Genomic DNA, 21,941 nt, shown 5'->3' with positions numbered 1-21,941 from the left:
CGACTACGTTCGGGTAAGGAAACCACCAGGAGCATCCAGACTGTCTATCCATTAGAAGTTCAAGCCGATATCGACACGCCCGTCGATGATACCGAAATCGGCACAGTGGAGAAGACTACGTCTACGAGAAAGAAGAATCCGCTCCGTAAGAAGAATTTGGAATCGCGCGAGGACGCTGGCGATTCCGGCGGGGAGGATGTTGCGGATTGTCAAAGTCCACAAGAAGAAAGAGTATCTAAATTTGGAAGGCCCGTCAGACGGCCTATTGTTTTTGACTTATAATGTATGTTGTAATTGTACTTTGTGTAGGCCGCCAGGGGCGCTGCCAAGCAGAGCCTTCTTGGTGGCCGATATCGGCAAAAGCCGTTGTTAGAATTTTTCCCCGTGTAAAGGCAGACGCCATTTCTTGTGTCAGAAGTCAGTTTTCAATAAAACAGTGGTAGAACCTGCCTAAGTTAAATTTACAAAGGTATTGAATCGCAGGTATTAGAGTTGTTATTTAGATTTAATACTTTTCACTACTGATGTTGCAGCTGACAAAGAGAATGAATCAGTTTGCAATAACGTGACAAGCGAAACAGGTGCTGTTGTTGAACTAGAATTAATTTCGTTTAAAATTATTATTGTTCTTTAATTAGTTGAAACATCAACAAGCAAAGCTGGATGCTGCGGAGTACCTTTGCGAAGAAGTATGGCACCTCGATCTGCAACGAATACTAATTCAAACTGCAAAGGTTGCATTAAATACCTATCTATTGCTTCCCGCAAGAGGAAAGTGTTCAGGAAGATTTTGCCAGATTCCTGCATCAATTGTTCAAGGAATTGCGCAAAGGTAGCAAAATTGCAGGAAAAAATGAAGCAAAAGGAAAAACCATTAGACGATTAAGACAACAAAATGCACGTCTAGTTTCATATTTCAACGTCATTAAAATTTAATGATTCGTGTTTCTGTTACATATATTGACTAATCTTTTTTTTTATCAGGATATGGCCGGAAAGATCGAACAATTTAAGGTGGAACTAAAGAACTTGACTGAGAAGTCACTGGAAAACAAATATGTCACTTGAAACCACAGGTTAGTGTTTTAATGAATGATTCTATTGATTAATTTACACTAACAAAATTTTTTTTAAAAATGACGTTTACAGGAGCAGGAAGTTATCAGAACATTCATTGCGAAGGGACGGACACAGCTTACGTCGGAGAGTGGGAAGGCTTACTCTATGCGATATGGTCCTGGCTTTTTACTCGAGTGTTTACTCTTGAAGATGAAAAGCACCTCGGAGTATAAACATTTGAGGAATAGAAGCATACTTCCTCTTCCACATCCGAATACAATCCGTAAATTGCTGAGTTCAACTCCCTCCAAGTTTGGTTATAACGAAATCGCACTCGATTCAATCAAACGAGAATTTGACCGACAACAGCTGAGTGAAAAGTCAAGAAGAAGGTGGGGTACCTTGATATAAGATGAGGTTAAGTTGAAGAAGGACCTTTCGTTTGACAAACATTTACTGGACTGGAAAGGCTTGGTTGATTTCGGTGATGGCATTAAGAGCCCAATTCCAGAGGGCCTTACAGACCATGCACTTGTGTTCATTTTCCGGGGTTACAGTTTCCGCTGGATACAACCAATTGCGTGTTTAGCCTCACAGGGTGCCACTTCTGGCAAAGTTCTCCATGAAATAATCACCGAAGCAATGATTACGCTTCATAATGTCACGTGGTCAATGACCACGTTATGTGATCCGGTATGGAATGCTACCGGACGTGTGACGTCAGTGTTTCCCCCCCATATATAGTCCCCCGTGGTCGTGTATCAGTGAGCAGTCTTAGTCTTGTGAACCGTCAATACAACATACTGTTACATGGTGGAGATGCAGAACCTCCGGTAAGTTTCTTTTGTGGTTGTGTTTCTGTTCGATTCTGTGCTACGGAGGCGGTGGCTGTCAGGGACCCCTGAGAGTCGACGACCCAACTGGTTTTAGCACCTTAAATTGTTGGGGTACGGGGTCACGGCTCCGACCGTAGGGCAATCGGGGGAAGCATAACGAAGGAGAGACGCCGGGGGGAAAACGGTGAAAAGGTTTAAGGCGGGGCAGACGGGTACATTGAGGGAAAGTGGATAGCGGAAACCGTGAGCCGAAGTGGTCGGCAAGAATCGGGGCAGTGAACCGTGAGCCGAAGTTTTCGGCAAGAAGCGGAGAAGTGAACCGTGAGCCAAAGTTGTTGGCAAGAAGCGGAGAAGTGAGCCGGGAGCCGAAGAGTTCGGCAAGAAACAGGCGGTGCGAGGATTGCGGGAAGTAGATGATAGGAGAGGAGGACGTAAGGAGCGTGGAGAGAATCCGAGACGCTCGTGGACGGTTCATGGCACGGGGTAGTTGGGGTATACCCGAGATCGGGAGTGCATCCCAGGGGCGGGCGAGGACGCGCAGTCGACCGGTGAGGGAAAGCGGAACGGAAGAGCGAGGAGAAATAGAGGACGGGGCTAACGAACCCCAACAGGAGCAGCGACCGGCATCCGTTCGGCAGGAGTATCATCTCACATTCAGTGAGGAGGAAACTGAGCGGTGGGAGGACGCCGAAGAGGAAGAAGGATCGGGAGAACACGGAGAAGAGCAGCCAGAGTGGGATTTCACGGATTTGAGAAGAAGATCATCGAATATCAGTAGCTACATCCGGGGATTCAGAGCAGCTCAACAGCAAGTGGGCGCAAGGAACGCGATGGCCGCACAGATAAAATTCCAATCCCCACCCACCTTCGGGGGGAAGGACGGGGAAGACGTCGTGCAGTGGATGCATCGATACGAAAGAATCGGGAGATATAATCGATGGGGAGATGAAGAACTTCGCGACCACGTGGAGCTGTCGCTGTCCGGGGCAGTGCAGAAGTGGTACTCATACAAAGAGGCCGCGGGACAACTAGCAGCCGAATGGGAGGATGTTGCAGGACCGCCAATTGTACCAGGAGTTAAAACACAGCTGTTGGAGCAATTCAAGCCAGTCAATCAGAATCGATTCAATGAAGCGAAACCGAGAGAACGCAAACAAGGAATCGAAGAATCCACGATCGAGTATTTTTACGACATCCTGGATTTATGCCGCAGAGTAGACCCGAATATGTCCGAAGCTACGAAATTGGCGCACCTATGGAGAGGACTCAAGCCAAGTTTACTAGAGAAACTCTGGAGTTTGAAACCCAACTCATGGGACGAATTCCTTCAAGAAATTAAGCGGTATCAGGAAATGATTTCCTGAGCAAGACACGAGGAATGGGCGATGGGCGTGGTTGGAAAACAAACACCAACGGCGGGAAGTGAGAGAATGGATCGATTAGAAAAAATGCTAGAGGGACTGATGGGAGCCGTTGCATTGAGGAACGCATCAGGGGCAGCCGCACAGCAAGGAGAAAGAGCGGAGAATCAACAGTATCGGTCGGATAACCGATCGATACTGAAATGGACTTCGGATGGGGAACCTATCTGCAGCAGATGTAAGACGGAGGGACACATCGGGAGAGAGTGTCCAACAAGAACAAACGGTCAGGGAGGCCTGAGGAGTCGGACGCCGGACGGACAGGTCGTATGCTACGGGTGTGAAGGGATAGGACACATACGTCGTGACTGCCCGAGCTCCCAGCGAGAAGGAGGGGCACCACAACAGCATCAGCAGGTGCGATTCGCTGGAGAGGGTAGGCAAGTAATTGGTCTAGTAGGGACACAGCATGTAGACCCGGAGGTAGTAGCATGGCCAATTCTGAAAATCGACATCCAGAGGATGGTAGTACTGGATGTGTGGTGCTGGGGAAAACGGGTGGCTGCCGTGATAGATACAGGGGCGGGAGTGTCCGTGTGTTCGCCCAAATTAGTAAGAGAACTAGGGATAACAGTGACACCATGGCGCGCAAATCGTCTAGTATCAGTTGACGGCAAGGAGATTCAACCGGGAGGAGCCGCAATGCTGTCAGTATCAGATGGGAGGATGACCGTTGAGGGGGAGGCTTTGGTTCTGGACGGCGACATCGACTTACTTTTGGGGAAGGACATGTTGGAAAAACTTGGAACGCGGATGAAGATTGGGGCGCTACCGGAGATCTTCATTGGAGACACTGCCATGGGAGCACCGGTGGAAGAGATGACGGAGGAAGCACCGAAACTAGTAGTCCAGAATGGATGCTGGGTCCCACCCCGATCGAGGAAAGTGGTCGCAACTCAACCACTAGATTTGAATGGGTTTGGCGAAGGTGCACTGGTGGAACCATCCCAAGCATTGCAGAGGACGAAAAGGGTGTCGACGGGTAAGGTCCTAGTTAGCGGAGTGGGAACAATCGGACAGATGGCGATAACCCACTTATCGGACCACAAACAATGGATCGAAGAGGGGACGGTGTTAGGAATAATCGAGCCAGTGACCGAAATCAAGGAGGGAGACACGCCAGTAGCCATTGCGACAGCAGAGGCAGAGAAGAAAGCGCGCCGAGAGCACAAATTTGACAGCAGGATTGGAGAAGGATTAATGCCGATAGACAGAGAAAAGATCCGAGAAGTGTTAGTGGAATATGGCGACTATTTTTCGTGGCCCGGAGACCAACTAGGACTGTGTACGGCAGCAGGGCAGACAATAGAGGCCAGGGGAAAGGACATCCGTGACCGAGAGGCTGAAACTAGAGAGACTATACCCCTGGACGAGGAGGTGCAAGAAGCTCGAAATGAAAGGGTGGACGATCAGGTGAGTCGATCGACACGAGTCCGGATGCCACCGATACGATACGGACAAATGCCGCAGGTGGCAGTGGGGGCTTTTCTCCTTCTGCTAGGACTACTAGGACCGCGGATGGGGGAACTTTTCCCACCTACTCAACTGCAGTCGGTAGACGACTCAGTAGACGACTCGGAGAGGGAAAAACGAGCGGCGGAACATCATACATACCCATTCGAGCTATGGGGTGTGGGAGCAGCTTTGTTCATGGCCAGTGTGGCTGTGTTCAGCATCCAGTGGTGCCGCGGGAGAAAACGAGACGTTAATAGGGCCGACCTTCGGGAACGCCTACGGATAGTGGAGGAGTTCAAAGAAGAAGAAGCTAAGAAGCGACGTGCGCGGCGGTGGAGTACCGCCGAAAAAAAAAAGGATGACGTTTTTTTTTGGGGGGGGGTCATGTGGCCTATATCATGTACCAATGTTCCCGGTTTTCTTTCGGTATATCTTTTTTTGTAATGTTTGTTTTTTTTAGTAATGCATTCGGGGACGAATGCACCTAGAGAGGGGGATGTCACGTGGTCAATGACCACGTTATGTGATCCGGTATGGAATGCTACCGGACGTGTGACGTCAGTGTTTCCCCCCCATATATAGTCCCCCGTGGTCGTGTATCAGTGAGCAGTCTTAGTCTTGTGAACCGTCAATACAACATACTGTTACAATAATCAAGGTGCAACCGTAAAAGCTACTGTCAGTGATGGTCACGTATGTAACAAACAAGCCATGGAAATGTTTGGGATCGATGTTAAGAAAAATTTGGATGGAACCTGCCGGTGTTCCTTTGCTCACCCGCTGGATGATTCGATAGACGTTTATCACTTCATAGACGCACCACATTTGTTGAAATGTGCTAGAAACTACAATCTTATACATCGGAAAGTCCAGGTGATAAACTTAAAATTCTTAAATGTAAACCAATATTTATTCTACTGCTTTCTTAGTTTGCTGGCAGTATGGTGGACTACGTTTATTTTGAGCGGCTACATAGACTCGAAAAACATTGGCATTTTCGAAAGGCACATAAGTTAACACCATCGCATATACATCCAAATAACTTTGAAAGAATGAACGTTAGCAAAGCTGCACAGCTTTTGTCCGATTCTGTCGCATTGGCATTATCATTCTATCGATATTTAGATCAGTCTGGTCGATACAAGAGGCTGTTTTTAGGTACTTCATTAATTTTAACCTCGGTTTCGCAATTATAAACTAATTTTGTTAATTGTATCAGGTTCCAGTCCTACTGAAAGGGTTACAAAACTAATGAATGATATCTTCGACATCTTCAACTCACGTAGAGCAGCTACTGCTGTAACAAAGTCGAACTGGGCTGGTAGACAGAAGAAGTTAGAAACGTTCCTATTTATATTAGACGAGACAGAGAGGATACACGCAGAAAAAACAACGAATTGCCATCTGTTATGTTCATGTCGGACACAACAATACAGGGTTGGCGGCTGTCCATCAATAGCCTAATTTCACTCATTGAAGAGATGCTTGAAGAAAATATCGATTCATCGTTGTATGACTACCCTTTTCAACAAATTCTTACTGCAAAATTTAATCAAGATCCAGTTGAGGTATTTTCCCGTGATTTCATAACCTCTTAATGTTTCTGAAGTGTTTCCGTTTCGAATACAGCGGTTCTTTGGCATTGTACGGGCAATTGACGGCCACCCAACATGCACTTCTTGGCTGCATCTCTTTCGGATACTTTCGCTGTATAATTCGTCTACAATGGACGTAAATGGGGGGAATGTCGATAACGAGGAAAAATACAGTTTATTAGTGGAATATAAAGATTGCCTCTTGAAAAGATTCAAAGAAGATAACGCAGCTGCCCAAAACTTAAGAGAATCCCTTAAAGATTCATTGTTGGAGGAACTGAGAATACGTTTTGTAAAAGATATTGAAGATGAACCTGCAGAAATAGGAGTAAATGAGGAGAATTCTAACCCAGAAGTCAACGAAATACTGTCAGACGAAATAGTAGAAAGTATCCATAATGATGCGTACGTAGCAGAAGATGAAGAAGTTAACCATGTTGAGAAGAATCAGGATACTATGGTTTTTGGAGGTACGAAGAACCAAGGGATCTATGACGTGGTGGCATACGTGCTATACAGTCGCTGCCGGCATATCTTGAAATGCCAAGACTGCAAGTCGACACTTGAAACTGAACAACATTTGATCCCAGAAAATTTCATTGCAGCAGATCATACCACCAGGAGGAATTATGGTGGGCTGAAGTATCCATCGATTGGGTTGTTCAAAACTTTCAAAGAAGTAGAAACAATAGTCTCAGGCCATTTTCAATCGAACATTCATTACTATGTTAGGGACAGCTATCAAAGTGTTTTGTCAAAGGTATTGTCACGTGGTCAATGACCACGTTATGTGATCCGGTATGCAATGCTACGGGACGTGTGACGTCAGTGTTTCCCCCCCATACATAGTCCCCCGTGGTCGTGTATCAGGAGGCAGTCTTAGTCTTGTGAACCGTCAATACAACATACTGTTACATGGTGGAGATGCAGAACCTCCGGTAAGTCTCTTTTGTGGTTGTGTTTCTGTTCGATTCGGTGCTGCGGAGGCGGTGGCTGTCAGGGACCCCTGAGAGTCGACGACCCAACTGGTTTTAGCACCTTAAATTTTTGGGATACGGGGTCACGGCTCCGACCGTAGGGCAATCGGGGGAAGCATAACGAAGGAGAGACGCCGGGGGGAAAACGGTGAAAAGGGCTAAGGCGGGGCAGACGGGTACATTGAGGAAACGTGGATAGCGGAAACCGTGAGCCGAAGAGTTCAGCAAGAAGCGGAAAAGTGACCGTGAGCCGAAGTGTTCGGCAAGAATCGGGGAAGTGAACCGTGAGCCGAAGAGTTCGGCAAGAAGCGGAGAAGTGACCGTGAGCCGAAGTGTTCGGCAAGAATCGGGGCAGTGAACCGTGAGCCGAAGTTTTCGGCAAGAAGCGGAGAAGTGAACCGTGAACCAAAGTTGTTGGCAAGAAGCGGAGAAGTGAACCGGGAGCCGAAGAGTTCGGCAAGAAACAGGCGGTGTGAGGATTGCGGGAAGTAGATGATAGGAGAGGAGGACGTAAGGAGCGGGGAGAGAATCCGAGACGCTAGGGGACGGCTCTTGGCACGGGGTAGTTGGGGGATACCCGAGATCGGGAGTGCATCCCAGGGGCGGGCGAGGACGCGCAGTCGACCGTTGAGGGAAAGCGGAATGGAAGGGCGAGGAGAAATAGAGAACGGGGCTAACGAACCCCAACAGGAGCAGCGACCGGCATCCGTTCGGCAGGAGTATCATCTCACATTCAGTGAGGAGGAAACTGAGCGGTGGGAGGACGCCGAAGAGGAAGAAGAATCGGGAGAACACGGAGAAAAGCAGCCAGAGTGGGATTTCACGGATTTGAGAAGAAGATCATCGAATATCAGTAGCTACATCCGGGGATTCAGAGCAGCTCAACAGCAAGTGGGCGCAAGGCACGCGATGGCCGCACAGATAAAATTCCAATCTTCACCCACCTTCGGGGGGAAGGACGGGGAAGACGTCGTGCAGTGGATGCATCGATACGAAAGAATCGGGAGATATAATCGATGGGGAGATGAAGAACTTCGCGACCACGTGGAGCTGTCTCTGTCCGGGGCAGCGCAGAAGTGGTACTCATACAAAGAGGCCGCGGGACAACTAGCAGCCGAATTGGAGGATGTTGCAGGACCGCCAATTGTGCCAGGAGTTAAAACACAGCTGTTGGAGCAATTCAAGCCAGTCAATCAGAATCGATTCAATGAAGCGAAACTGAGAGAACGCAAACAAGGAATCGAGGAATCCACGATCGAGTATTTTTACGACATCCTGGATTTATGCCGCAGAGTAGACCCTAATATGTCCGAAGCTACGAAATTGGCGCACCTATGGAGAGGACTCAAGCCAAGTTTACTAGAGAAACTCTGGAGTTTGAAACCCAACTCATGGGACGAATTCCTTCAAGAAATTAAGCGGTATCAGGAAATGACTTCCCGAGCAAAACACGAGGAATGGGCGATGGACGTGGTCGGAAAACAAACACCAACGGCGGGAAGTGAGAGAATGGATCGAATAGAAAAATTGCTAGAGGGACTGATGGGAGCCGTTGCATTAAGGAACGCATCATGGGCAGCCGCACAGCAAGGAGAAAGAGCGGAGAATCAACAGTATCGGTCGGATAACCGATCGATACTGAAATGGACTTCGGATGGGGAACCTATCTGCAGCAGATGTAAGACGGAGGGACACATCGGGAGAGAGTGTCCAACAAGAACAAACGGTCAGGGAGGCCTGAGGGGTCGGACGCCGAACGGACAGGTCATATGCTACGGGTGTGAAGGGATATGACACATACGTCCCGACTGCCCGAGCTCCCAGCTAGAAGGAGGGGCACCACAACAGCAACGGCAGGTGCGATTCGCTGGAGAGGGTAGGCAAGTAATTGGTCTAGTAGGGACACAGCATGTAGACCCGGAGGTGCTAGCATGGCCAATTCTGAAAATCGACATCCAGAGGATGGTAGTACTGGATGTGTGGTGCTGGGGAAAACGGGTGGCTGCCGTGATAGATACAGGGGCGGAAGTGTCCGTGTGTTCGCCCAAATTAGTAAGAGAACTAGGGATAACAGTGACACAATGGCGCGCAAATCGTCTAGTATCAGTTGACGGCAAGGAGATTCAACCGGGAGGAGCCGCAATGCTGTCAGTATCAGATGGGAGGATAACCGTCGAGGGGGAGGCTTTGGTTCTGGACGGCGACATCGAATTACTTCTGGGGAAGGACATGTTGGAAAAACTTGGAACGCGGATGAAGATTGGGGCGCTACCGGAGATCTTCATTGGAGACACTGCCATGGGAGCACTGGTGGAAGATATGACGGAGGAAGCACCGAAACTAGTAGTCCAGAATGGATGCTGGGTCCCACCCCGATCGAGGAAAGTGGTCGCAACTCAACCACTAGATTTGAATGGGTTTGGCGAAGGTGCACTGGTGGAACCATCCCAGGCATTGCAGAGGACGAAAAGGGTGTCGAAGGGTAAGGTCCTAGTTAGCGGCGTGGGAACAATCGGACAGATGGCGATAACCTACTTATCGGACCACAAACAATGGATCGAAGAGGGGACGGTGTTAGAAATAATCGAGCCAGTGACCGAAATCAAGGAGGGAGACACGCCAGTAGCCGTCGCGACAGCAGGGGCAGAGAAGAAAGCGCGTCGGGAGCACAAATTGGACAGCAGGATTGGAGAAGGATTAATGCCGACAGACAGAGAAAAGATCCTAGAAGTGTTAGTGGAATATGGCGACTATTTTTCGTGGCCCGGAGACCAACTAGGACTGTGTACGGCAGCAGAGCAGACAATAGAGGCCAGGGGAAAGGACGTCCGTGACCGAGAGGCTGAAACTAGAGAGACTGTACCCCTGGACGAGGAGGTGCAAGAAGCTCTAAATGAAAGGGTGGACGATCATGTGCGTCGATCGACACGAGTCCGGATGCCACCGGTACGATACGGACAAATGCCGCAGGTGGCAGTGGGGGCTCTTCTCCTTCTGCTAGGACTACTGGGACCGCGGATGGGGGAACTTTTCCCACCTACTCAACTGCGGTCGGTAGACGACTCAGTAGACGATTCGGAGAGGGAAAAACGAACGGCGGAACATCATACATACCCATTCGAGCTATGGGGTGTGGGAGCAGCGTTGTTTATGGCCAGTGTGGCTGTGTTCAGCATCCAGTGGTGCCGCGGGAGAAAAGGAGACGTTAATAGGGCCGACCTTCGGGAACGCCTACAGATAGTGGAGGAGTTCGTAGAAGAAGAAGCTAAGAAGCGACGTGCACGGCGGTGGAGTACCGCTGAAAAAAAGGATGATGTTTTTTTTTTTTTGGGGGGGGGGGTGTCATGTGGCCTATATCATGTAGCAATGTTCCCGGTTTTCTTTCGGTATATCTTTTTTGTAATGTTTTTTTTTTTTCAGTAATGCATTCGAGGACGAATGCAGCTAGAGGGGGGGATGTCACGTGGTCAATGACCACGTTATGTGATCCGGTATGCAATGCTACCGGACGTGTGAAGTCAGTGTTTCCCCCCCCCATATATAGTCCCCCGTGGTCGTGTATCAGGAGGCAGTCTTAGTCTTGTGAACCGTCAATACAACAGACTGTTACAGTATCCAAGTTAAATTTAATTAATATTGGTTGTGAAAAACATCAACATGTTTTACCTCATCTAATCTTCGAATATGTTCAAATTCGTTTACATTTTGAAAGTAAACGAGTCCGTAACCATGATCTGTCAAAAACAAATTCCAGAGGAAAGGCTTTTGGAAAACACGCTAGGCTTGTTTGATACTTCTCATATCTTTCAGTTTCCCGTTCTTTCTTTCTTTCTTTGATGTTTGTTTGTTTATCTTCATATTAACCATTACTGAAAATATTTATAATCTTTTGCAATCTAGAAAGAAACACAGTTGTTGCAGACAAATACTCAGTGTGTTTTTTTGTTTTCGTACAGCAGACGAATACTAAGTGTGTCAGGTCCACGACCAACAGTCAAGTTAGGGCAGAAGCCGCTTGGAGCACTACATGCTGCAATGGGGTTCTTTGTAACAAAGGCTTACCGGGTGTGTTGCAGGCGCACGTTGGCATGCACTCTTTTGGGCGAGTTACCAAAAGGACTCCAGGGTAAACGACTTTTGGTTGCAGGTTTCCGACAGACTTCTGACCCTTCTTGTATTCTGAAATGGAACGAACATGGGTAACCATGTTTGTTCCAGTCAGACTTCAGAACACAAACAGATTGTAGTTCAAATGTTAATGTATTAAACAACATAAATACAAAATTCTTCGTTCACGGTTGTACAATTTTTCTGGGTAGATTCACATATGGCAATCACGATGAAACGTAAATTTGAACAGTGCTTGGTTACACTTCGGCAGGACATAAGGAAAAAATAATAATAACTTAAAAAATAACACAAGGCTTAAAAAATAACACAGGCAAGGAAGCCCCTTAAACAACTGCTTGCCGTCCACGAACTCCAGGCCTTCGCTGGCCAGACATTCTTGCGATTTCACAAAATTCTCGACTAATTCGTAAACAACACTTTGGTTTTCGTTAAAGGACATGTCAAAAAAGTAAATAAAACAATGACACAATTATTGCAAGTGGCTCTAAACTCACGTAATTGTATTCAATTTTTTTACATTACAGTAATAAGAGAATCTATAATCTAGCCGATAAATCCAAGCTATAAATATAAGATAAATATAAGCTAGACAATAATTACAATGAAATATGAAGACCAATCGAATTTAAAATACTTACCGAAAGAAAAAGAGTCCAAACGTCGCTGGCCCGGGAGTTCACTTGTCGTAATCTCGTAAAGGACTTGCTGGGTTCAGCAACATTGATTGTCGCGCCCAAACGTCGGGAACCAGTAGTCCTAACGTCGCTAGACAGATGTCCTCCTGTCGCGAACCGGTCGTCCAAGTGTCGAGTGCCAGAAGTCCAAGTGTCGGAAAACCTGGAGTCCTTTGGGCAACTAGCCCAAAAGTCCCTATCCCGCGCACGTTTACCATCCCATATACCATGCTCTTACCAGAGTAATAGAAAACTGGTGTAGCCACGGGCATGTTAACTCCCCCTCTCGGATTTTTTCCCAAAAGTTGTTGCCAATTTCGCGTATCGATTGTGAGAAAATGAGGCAAGATATCGATTTAAGTGTCCCATAACCGTAACTGCCACCTATGAATTGAGTTTTAAGGGTTGTTATTGTTATAACAACCCATATGTTTATACATACATTTTTTCACACTAATTAATTAAGCCACTATTTGTTTACTTTCTGAAGTACAGACGACGAAAATGAGCGAAAACATAGCGAAAACGTAATTCATCACAAGTTCACAACACAGCCGCTGTGGCGCTTTCGTTATGGGACAGAAAGACTTTCAGGCCAAAAAGGCAATGGGAGGGCCCGCCATAAGCGTGGCTACACCAGTATTCTATTACTCTGCTATTACTCTGCTCTTACCAGAGTCATAGAACCCTGGTTCGTTCACGACAGGGGGGGAATCGTCTGTCTTTGTGCTAAAATTCGGAAATAGCAGTCAGAGCCTCCAGCGGGTGTGTAATGCACTACATCGAATGCACCAATAAGGAAATGTCTTTGAAAACTTAAACAGCCAATTGCAGCAGTGATAAGGAAACGAATGAAGCAGACGACACTTAAAAAATTGGAGAATTTGTTGCAGTTCGAAAACAACCAACACCAGATCAGTGCACCTAATATATATTTTAAAAAAACAATTCGGTAGGTATTGAATAATAACATACAATTTATTTCCTCTAATTTTTTATCATATATATTATCGTTTTTTTTTCAACAACTTGCACGAGGTAGAATTCCTTAAAGAGTACGAAACAGTAAATAAGTATTAAGCGAGTTTTGACATTTTAGCATTTTTTCATACAGCGATTTGTTGGTTGAAAACCCATCGCAGACGCACGCTTTCACGATAGCCCCAGCATTGAAAAGACGTACAATACTTTTCGTAACGAGTTCTAGTAATACTACACCGGGAGCACCACCTTTAGTGCCAAACCACGCAAATGGCTGGATCCAACCTTGCAGAAATGGCCTGAAGACGAACATCAATACGTGATCAGCAAGTCCATTTGGAACCATGATGGTAGTCTCCCCGGCATAGTCGACGATGCCTTTCCACTTAAGCTTCTAGTATCGAATCTCATGTCTTTGGTTATAGAAATTTCATCCCACATCAGTGTGCCCCAGCGTTCGAATGGTTGCAATCCTTTCGATGCCTCCGATATATGCTCTAGCGCAAGTGAATTGAATCCGAACTTGCACTCCGCGGAGCTTAATAACCTCCTCATAGTAGAAAGACTTGGGAGGGGGAGCAATCCATTCGCTCTTAGATGTACATATGCTGTGTGACTTTTCATTCTGAGAATGGCACACTGAATTAGGAAGGAGTGTTCGAATCGCATTGTGCGACGGTGTTTGTCATGCGCCGGATCTATTGCTGCCTTGGCAATAAACATTTTGACAACCTGTTTCTCCTGAAACCCGAGGATCCAACCGGCCAAAAAAATGAAAGGCAAGTTAATATTCATATCTATACCAACGAAAAACTATTGTTATGTTTCTAAGTTTGAGATGCATAATCGATAGGAAGACATGGGCAATCCTTTACTTTTACGGAAGACCGGAAACACGATTAAGTAACCACTCGTGATAAGAAAAGTCAAGACAATTGGTAAGTAAATTTGACTTACTTTTAAATTACTTTTTTTTAAAAAGGTCCAAGTATTCAAGAATCAGAAGAATTAAAATCTTATATCTCAAGAAAGTAAGTCTTATTGCAATCTCAATTTGTAATATTTACCGTTTCAGATAGATGCATTAATAGACGGTCGAGTCCATTCCTTGAATCCTTGTGGACCATTATCCTACACTCACGACGTCATTTGGCAATCATAGTTGATGCATCCTGTAAATGCAATGTAACATTTTTACGATTGTTTCATACTTCTTTTTGCTGATTCAAATTTTACCTTTGCCCTACATTTGTAAATGTTCTTTTGCATCCGACAACGATACAGTTCTTCATTTTTCTGGGTCAATTCAGATTTTTTTTTTTTTTGTGGAGTCTGATTGTGTTAAAAAATCTTCGTGCTTTCTGCTTTTCATCGTTTTCTGTAGGTAACATTTTAAAGTGCTACATTTCACACATCGTTTTTTTTTGTCCATTAGAATTTTGCAGAAGCCTGATCGAATGACTCCATTGGCGTCAAAAACTACAGAGAGCCGTAATGAAAACTCGCCATCTTTAAACTGGCTTCCAACAATACCAACGCAAATGTTTTTTTCGTGAAAATTCCTTATTAAGTTTGATATGTCTTCCATTGATGAAAAATGATTAGGAATACTGTTTGGTGCAATGTGCTTTCCATTAAGATGATACGAAACCTCTTGTGAGTTTCGGAATAGTATTGCTTTCACTGTCACCGTTCCGTTAGATAATGGGTCCGTGTAAATGCAAAGAATGGCGTTTTTGGCTTGGTTGAATGACCATATCCAACCGTCAGGTAATTCCATTTGGGACACCAATGTGAAATACGTGATGAAGTTTGGTTTGAAGTTCCATATACTCTCATCTGAAAAGAACGAAAATAAATTATGATTTATGTTAGTAACGACTTATCACGATTATTGGATGCACATACCTGTAGTTGAAGATGATTGAGCAGTACTTGTTATTTCTGCATTTTCATTAACGGTTTCTTCAGTTGTAATGTTCAATTCTGACTCATTTGAGGTATTCGGATCGTGAACATCATCCATCGGCGTCAATTTCACCACTGTCTATAAAAACAAGTATTGGTTTTGATAAATAAATATGAAAAGAAGTTAATTAACATTGATAACGATGCTTACTGGTAGTGTCGGTATTGTTTCTACGACTACTAATGCAGGTTGTTTAGCCATAGCTGGTAACTGTTTTTCAACTGAAAGGTTCTCATCTGGAACGACTTCCATGGGGGTGGCCAAATCATCAGAAACTATTTATATAACAATGTCTTAATATAACATAACATCATTTTTGAAATTCAAAAATTACTCTTTTTTATTTAGGCTGCTCTTCTTCGCAAAGGCATATCTTTCTTTATTTGGATGCTTCCTGCACTTTTCATCGACAGTAGGGTTTGCTAAATAATTGAGAATTACCAGAGGGATCGCGAAGCGATCCCGAAAGGTAATTAGAATTATACGAGAAATTACGATAGAGACCCTAAGGGTGTAGACGATGTATTGTATAGCTCTTTAAAGATTTTCTTTCTTCGCCCCCTGCATACGCCCCTTCTGATCAGACGCTTTTTTGCGCGAATGAATTGGGTAACCAAGAATGACAGATACACAAGTACATGAAGTTGCAGGAACCAGTAGGTGAAGAAAAAGAAAAAACCAATAACACCAAATATAAACAACAATCAATCATAATTCGATTATACTGGGGTCAACAAAGGCAGCCTAATCGGCCTGAAACAGGAGTTTTCTTTGACGCCGGCTTGGCGGATGGGCAGGACGTAACTCAAAACAAGGAAAACAGTGCACAACACGCAACTTCAGAAAAGGCCAAAAAACTGGTGGTACCAGAAAAAAAGGCTGGAACAACAGAACAGAAAAAACTGAAATAGACTTAAATGAAGGATTTCATTCCTGCTTCCCATCTGAAACACGCTTGTTAACGGGGTCCCCGTTTCGCGGGGCGAGACTGAGACCTATAGACAATAATACATTTATATAGAAAAAATATTGAAGGCGCACCCTTTTTGTAACGATTCTGGGTGGGACGGGAGGGAACAGAGACCCTTAGGGTCTCTATCGTTATTTCTCGTATAATTCTAATTACCTTTCGGGATCGCTTCGCGATCCCTCTGGTAATTCTCAATTATACTTATGAAAGTAACTTACCTTCGACCCTAAGGGTGATTTTAAAGCAGGGTGCGCTTTATGTTTGAGGTGTAGGATCCAAAACAGCGGAAGCAAGTGACGGAATCGAGTTTCTTTTGTAGAATTTGTTGAACGTCGACTCCCTAGCCCAGTTCCCCGTCTTAAGGATCGCATCTATAGAAATACCCGCAGCCAAGGCTTTCGAAGCTGACGCTCCCCTTGTTGAGTGCGCCGAAAAGACAGACGTGTCTATTCCGGCCGCTGCGAGAGAAGAGCGTATCCATCCGCTCACGGTATTCGATGTAATGTTACGGTGCGGCTTGTTGCATGAAACAAAAAGAGAATTAATATTTGAATGGTTTCTATGCGGAGCCGTAGCGTCTACGTACGCCTTGATCGTTTCAACTGGGCAACAGCCGGGCTCCCGTAACGAAGGGATAAAAATTGACTGCAGCGGCCCGCTATGCTGGGCTTTCCTTGGTTTTAGTAGCGTGAAATTAACCCCGCTAGAAGAAAAAGTGACGGATTGAAAATTGATTGACGCGAGTTCGGATACGCGAAGAAGCGACGCTAAGGCCAGCAAGACTGCTGTCTTATGTGACAGTTTTGATAGTGGCAAGGAGCTGTTTTCGCCGAGAGATGCCATATACGATACGACAACATTGGGGTCCCAGGACGAGTTGTATCTGGGTTTAGGTGGGTTTATATTGAAACATCCGCTAAGGAGTCCCTTAACAAGTGGGTGTGAGCCAACCGGATGGCCCTCAAAATCCGGAAGTGTTTTCGACAGCATTGACCGATGCACATTGATTGTGCTGTATGATTTCCCTGCTCCATGTAAGTTGGCTAGAAACTCTAGCACAAAGGCTAGAGTGGTAGACAAGGGATTTTCACCCCGTTGATAACACCAAGTTGCCCAAGTTCTCCATGCTGATTCGTAAGTTGAAAGTGTTGATGCCCGGCTCCCGGCCACGAGAAGTTCGACCAAAGGCCTCGAAAAGCCTCTCCTTCTGAAATTTTGCCGGACAATCTCCAAGCGGCCAATTGAAGTGTGCCGGATTCCAGTAAGGGGTGCGGTTCGCCTTGAGGCGACATCAGTAGGTCGATGGACGGATGTAGGAGCCGCGGAGTCTCGCATACCATTTCCAACATAACCGGATACCAGGGCTGAGCCGGCCAAACTGGACAAATCATTATCACGTTAGCCTTTTCCCTTCTTATCTTCTCTAGACACTTCGGGATCATTGAGAAAGGTGGAAACACGTACCCCACGAAATCACCCCAATTTACTGAAAAGGCGTTAACGGCCATGGCCTCTGGTTGCGGTCGCCAAGAGACATATCGTGGTAATTGGGCGTTCCAGAACGATCCGAAAAGGTCGACGTCCATCGGCCAAATTTCTCTCAGATTACGGAAAACGTCTCTGTTCAAAACCCAATCACTGGCGTCGGGGCCAGAACGAGACTCTGCATCCGCCTCTATATTTAATGCGCCCGCCAGATGAACTGCCTCTATGGACAATTGCCGCTGTTCACAGAAATCTGTGATTAGCTTAGCTATAGAAGTAAGCTCAGCAGATCTGGTCCCACCCCCTTTATTAATGTAGCACACCGCCGTTGAATTATCCAGAAACATTTTTACTGATAATCGATGTGAGGCCCCCACGAACGATTTTAGTGCAAAGAGAGCGCCCAAAAGCTCTAAGCAATTAATATGCAGCCCTAACTGCTCAACCGTCCATGGGCCCCGAGTTGCTACGCCATTACACACCGCCCCCATCCGGAAAGCGACGCATCTGAACAGATTTCGATATCGGGACTTTTCGGGAAAAACACCTTCCCATTAGCTACCTCCAAATTAGATAACCACCACCTTAAGTCTGCTTCCGCCTCAGGCGAGAGGGCTCGTTTCGTATTGAGGTTACCACTTGCTCTTCTTGACTCGTTTAAATAAAAGCGCTGCATGCTTCTATAGTGGGATTGAGCATAGGGAATAGTCGGGATGGCCCACGTAAAATTTCCCAAGATAGACGCAATAGACCGCAGTGATACACATTTAGCCTCCAGTGCTTGCTCGCATAGTCTCTTTACTTCCTGAACTTTAATTGCGGGTAGCGAGAATGACATTTTGATAGAGTCGACTATCATTCCTAAATACTCCATTATTTGGGAGGGGGCAACGACTGATTTTTCCCAATTCACCAGAAAACCTAAACTCTGCAGTAGATCCAATGTCGTCTTAAGATCGTTTCTAACCCCCCCTTCTGTACTGTTCAAAATGAGAATGTCGTCTAGGAAGATAACTAATCGGAGGCCTTGCTGCCTCAGGATAGCCGTTACGACCTTCAAAAGTTTAGTAAAAATTCTGGGAGCCGGGGAAAGTCCAAAGGCCATACAACAGAATTGATAAATACGCCCCCGCCAAGCAAAACGCAGGTACTTTTGGTGAGAATTATGCACGGGAACGGTCAGATAAGCGTCCATGAGATCAAGCTTAACAAACCAATCCCCTTCACTGACGAGAAACCGGACGGTCTCTAAGCTCTCCATCTTAAAGTGTTCGTACCTAATAAAATGGTTGACGGGCTTTAGATTGACGATGGGCCGAAATCCCCCCGTCTTCTTTGGGATACAGAAAAAAGAACAAACGAATCCTACCGAATCGTCCTCAATTGCCGTAATTGCCTTCTTGGCTAAAAGGCTTGCCACCTCGGCATCACAAACAGCTTTCATTTCTTCCGACATGACAACCTCACGCGGAAACATACGCTGAATTGGTTGAGAAATGAAACTAATTCTAAGGCCATTGGTTACTGTATCTAGCACCCAGGGGTCTCTGGTGACCGACCCCCACCGTTCAGAGAAAAGACTGAGTCTAGCACCTATCTCTCCGTTACAAAAAATTGGGGCAGCAGGGGAAACAGAAGCAAGAGAAATTGACGTTTCATACCTTCCTCTGGAGACGCCACGTCCGTGGCCACCTCTGCCTCTACCTCTGCCGCGGGCCGTCGGTTCAAAATCGTCCCCATAAACACGAGGGGTGGAACTGCCACTTGAATTTCCGTATCCGGCCATACGAATCGGGTTCCTTCTTCCGCGGGAAGCGGCAGCTGCCGCTTGATCGCGTCGTGCTAGAGTCTCATCTTGGCTTGCCTCCTTAAGCATGAGCTCCAGGAACTCACCAGTGAAAAGGTGCTCGCGGGCCTCCTTTCCCCTGGTAAAGACTGTCTCGTCTTTCAGCAGGTAATCTACTCTGGGGTCCGTAGCGTTGACGATTGCCTCTCTGCGCTTTCTGGAAATGTGAGCGTAGGCTCTTCCCCACTGCTGCAAAGCCGCTTGTAAGGAACGACGGGAACGAACACCTGCTGGTGTATCGTCCGCTACGGCTACCACCCTCGCATACAGATCGATGAGCGGTGGACCGATGTCCATGATTTTAAGCTGAGTTTTAATCAGAGCTTCTTCCGACGAGTTTACTGTCTTGAGCGTATTTTCTCGCGCGCGCGACGGCTCATCCACCCGTCTAACTTCGGTGGCTTAAGTGTGAAATTTTCCTCTTCGAAAGCTAACGGAAATTCTTTCGACACTAGTTTCGATTGGTCCGTCGAGACACCAGCTGATAATAGCAAAGCGATCTCTTGACACATCTCCTTGGACACGACAGGAGCTGGAAATAACGTTGCATCCTGAGCGTTTTCGGCCAACGGTGGTAAGGTAGGCTGCAACACAGTCGGCGGTTCCTCAGCAACGATCCCGTCTGTCTCACCTGTTGGTCTGCCTTCCGAGCTTCTAGGACGCCACGAACGCCCTTGCTCGACCGTCTCATCCTCCTCGTACCGTCCTGCAGCTGGCCCTGGCCTATCTCCGTCGTAATCCGCATCTGTCTCGGCTATTTCATCCGGGACGTCGTAGCGGTCGTAGTAGCGGTCGCCGTAGTGTTCGTCGTAGCGATCGTCGTGTCGATCGTCGTAATACAATCGGTCATACTCGTAAGGATCAAACTGCGTGTCGTACTGATGACCGTAGGCCTCATTCACATCGAAAAAAGGGGGTGGATCGTAAGCAACGCTATAATCTGGTCTACGTCTAGGGGACCTACTTCGAAAGACACTAGGGTCATGGCGGACCTGGCGCTCACGCCATGCCCGCTCTCTAAACTCACGATCTCTAAACAATTGATCACGTCGTCGATCGTCCTCGTAAGGTACTTGTTCGTCCAAAAGGTAACGCGAATTTCTTAAATCACCACGTGGGCCTAGCCCCGAACGAGAGAAATTGCGTGACATGTCTAGACAAGAGCTAAAAAACGTCTGATCAGAAGGGGCGTATGCAGGGGGCGAAGAAAGAAAATCTTTAAAGAGCTATACAATACATCGTCTACACCCTTAGGGTCGAAGGTAAGTTACTTTCATAAGTATAATTGAAATGTTGCTTAGCATGTGTAAATACAACTACAGAACTGATTTTTACCTATTGAATTGTTTCTCCTATTCACATTGCAAATGCTTTGTAATGGTTGTCGGGAAGTTTCATCTCAATCAATAAAATTATTTGGTAACTGGGCAATTCCACTCCATATTGTAAAAGAATTGTATACTTACTGGGTGTAAGGAAATATCTCGGAATGGCTCCTTCCTTCAAAACCCATCGTTTAAACGGATGAAACACGTTTAATACTTCAGTCCCTCTTTTTATGTCATTCTCATCAAAATGGCGCGTGCAAATACGAGAAGTGGTCGTCTAAACGATTGATGGTATTTGCTGTTGCCATAATCCTACGGCTGTTTTTGGGACGGAGAACAGAGCAATTCCACTTTTTATTTGCGCACTTTTATAGTATGTTGAATTACAATGTGGAACAGCACAATTGCCAACCATTTTGGCGCAAATCCCGAATTTCTAGAGCTTCTTTACATCTTACAGCTTCTTACATCAATAGGAAAAGCGTCCAAAATGGCCGTCGAAAACTCAGTTGGATAAAGTCTATTTTACCCGACCAAATTTACTTTATTGTTACTTTACTTTTACTAAATTCAGAGAAGCAAGTATACTGAACTGATCTGTATCTACTTGTAAACTGAATAAATGTTCTGCGTAAATTCCAATGTTGCCAACTGTTGGAATCCAATGTTATAAATCATTAATTGGTAATATAGATTAAATACGTGTATATATATTGCAAAATATTTGTAAGTAACCATTACTCTGCTAGCTCAGTGGTATAGCATTGGATTGTTAAGAAAAAGGATCTAGGTTTAAATCTAGTTGTTGGATGTAAATTTGTTATTATATGTTTAGTATTCTGTTTATTCAATTGGTTATTAAGTTGATAAAGTGATTCTAGTATTTACTTTAGTAGTATTACGACATTTTAAAAGTATTCTTTACTATACTATACTATACTATACTATACTATACTACTATACTATACTATACTATGTACTTATTGTATGCTATACTATACCTATACTATATACTACTATACAGCAATGCTGCAGCCAGCACTTCTATGATGTGCTGTGCACTATACTATGTTCCCTATGCTATGTCTATACTCATCACTATGCTATACTATACTATACTGTCTACTATATATGCTATATTATACTATACTACTCCTATACTATACTGTGCTATGCTATACTATACTATACTATACTATACTAATGATACATGT

The 21,941-nt window shown here is 45.6% G+C and overlaps 1 protein-coding gene and 4 long non-coding RNA genes across 7 annotated transcripts; 2 read left to right on the top strand and 3 right to left on the bottom strand.

The window, feature by feature from the left end:
- Positions 1 to 757: 757 nt before the first annotated feature.
- LOC123470570 lies at positions 758 to 1,511 on the top strand. The gene is made up of 3 exons (XR_006644302.1): positions 758 to 921; positions 985 to 1,076; positions 1,150 to 1,511. It is a non-coding gene; the product is annotated as an uncharacterized LOC123470570 (long non-coding RNA).
- A 10,073-nt stretch (positions 1,512 to 11,584) lies between these two features.
- On the bottom strand, positions 11,585 to 12,345 carry LOC123470408. Its single transcript, XR_006644079.1, has 2 exons — positions 12,113 to 12,345; positions 11,585 to 11,890 (listed from the first exon to the last, which is right to left on the bottom strand). It is a non-coding gene; the product is annotated as an uncharacterized LOC123470408 (long non-coding RNA).
- A 1,382-nt stretch (positions 12,346 to 13,727) lies between these two features.
- LOC123470465 lies at positions 13,728 to 15,433 on the bottom strand. 3 transcript variants are annotated; one of them, XM_045170730.1, is made up of 6 exons: positions 15,249 to 15,433; positions 15,038 to 15,176; positions 14,663 to 14,968; positions 14,366 to 14,608; positions 14,197 to 14,301; positions 13,728 to 13,870 (listed from the first exon to the last, which is right to left on the bottom strand). In XM_045170730.1, the coding sequence occupies exons 1-4, from the start codon at positions 15,348 to 15,350 to the stop codon at positions 14,436 to 14,438; spliced, it is 720 nt and encodes a 239-aa protein (XP_045026665.1). In that variant the 5' UTR covers positions 15,351 to 15,433; the 3' UTR covers positions 13,728 to 13,870; positions 14,197 to 14,301; positions 14,366 to 14,435. The 3 variants fall into 3 exon arrangements, with proteins under 3 accessions (XP_045026665.1, XP_045026663.1, XP_045026664.1); XM_045170728.1 differs by having other exon boundaries at positions 14,366 to 14,968; XM_045170729.1 differs by lacking the exon at positions 13,728 to 13,870 and adding an exon at positions 13,981 to 14,096 and having other exon boundaries at positions 14,366 to 14,968.
- Positions 13,981 to 14,434, top strand: LOC123470466. Its single transcript, XR_006644107.1, has 2 exons — positions 13,981 to 14,067; positions 14,205 to 14,434. It is a non-coding gene; the product is annotated as an uncharacterized LOC123470466 (long non-coding RNA).
- Positions 15,434 to 15,441: 8 nt separating the features above from the next.
- On the bottom strand, positions 15,442 to 21,224 carry LOC123466470. The gene is made up of 3 exons (XR_006644106.1): positions 20,866 to 21,224; positions 20,735 to 20,797; positions 15,442 to 15,520 (listed from the first exon to the last, which is right to left on the bottom strand). It is a non-coding gene; the product is annotated as an uncharacterized LOC123466470 (long non-coding RNA).
- Between the last annotated feature and the right edge of the window lie 717 nt (positions 21,225 to 21,941).

This window comes from Daphnia magna, linkage group LG3 (genome assembly GCF_020631705.1).
Source record: "Daphnia magna isolate NIES linkage group LG3, ASM2063170v1.1, whole genome shotgun sequence".
In the NCBI taxonomy this organism is placed as follows: domain Eukaryota; kingdom Metazoa; phylum Arthropoda; class Branchiopoda; order Diplostraca; family Daphniidae; genus Daphnia; species Daphnia magna.
This window is presented reverse-complemented; position numbering and strand designations above follow the sequence as displayed.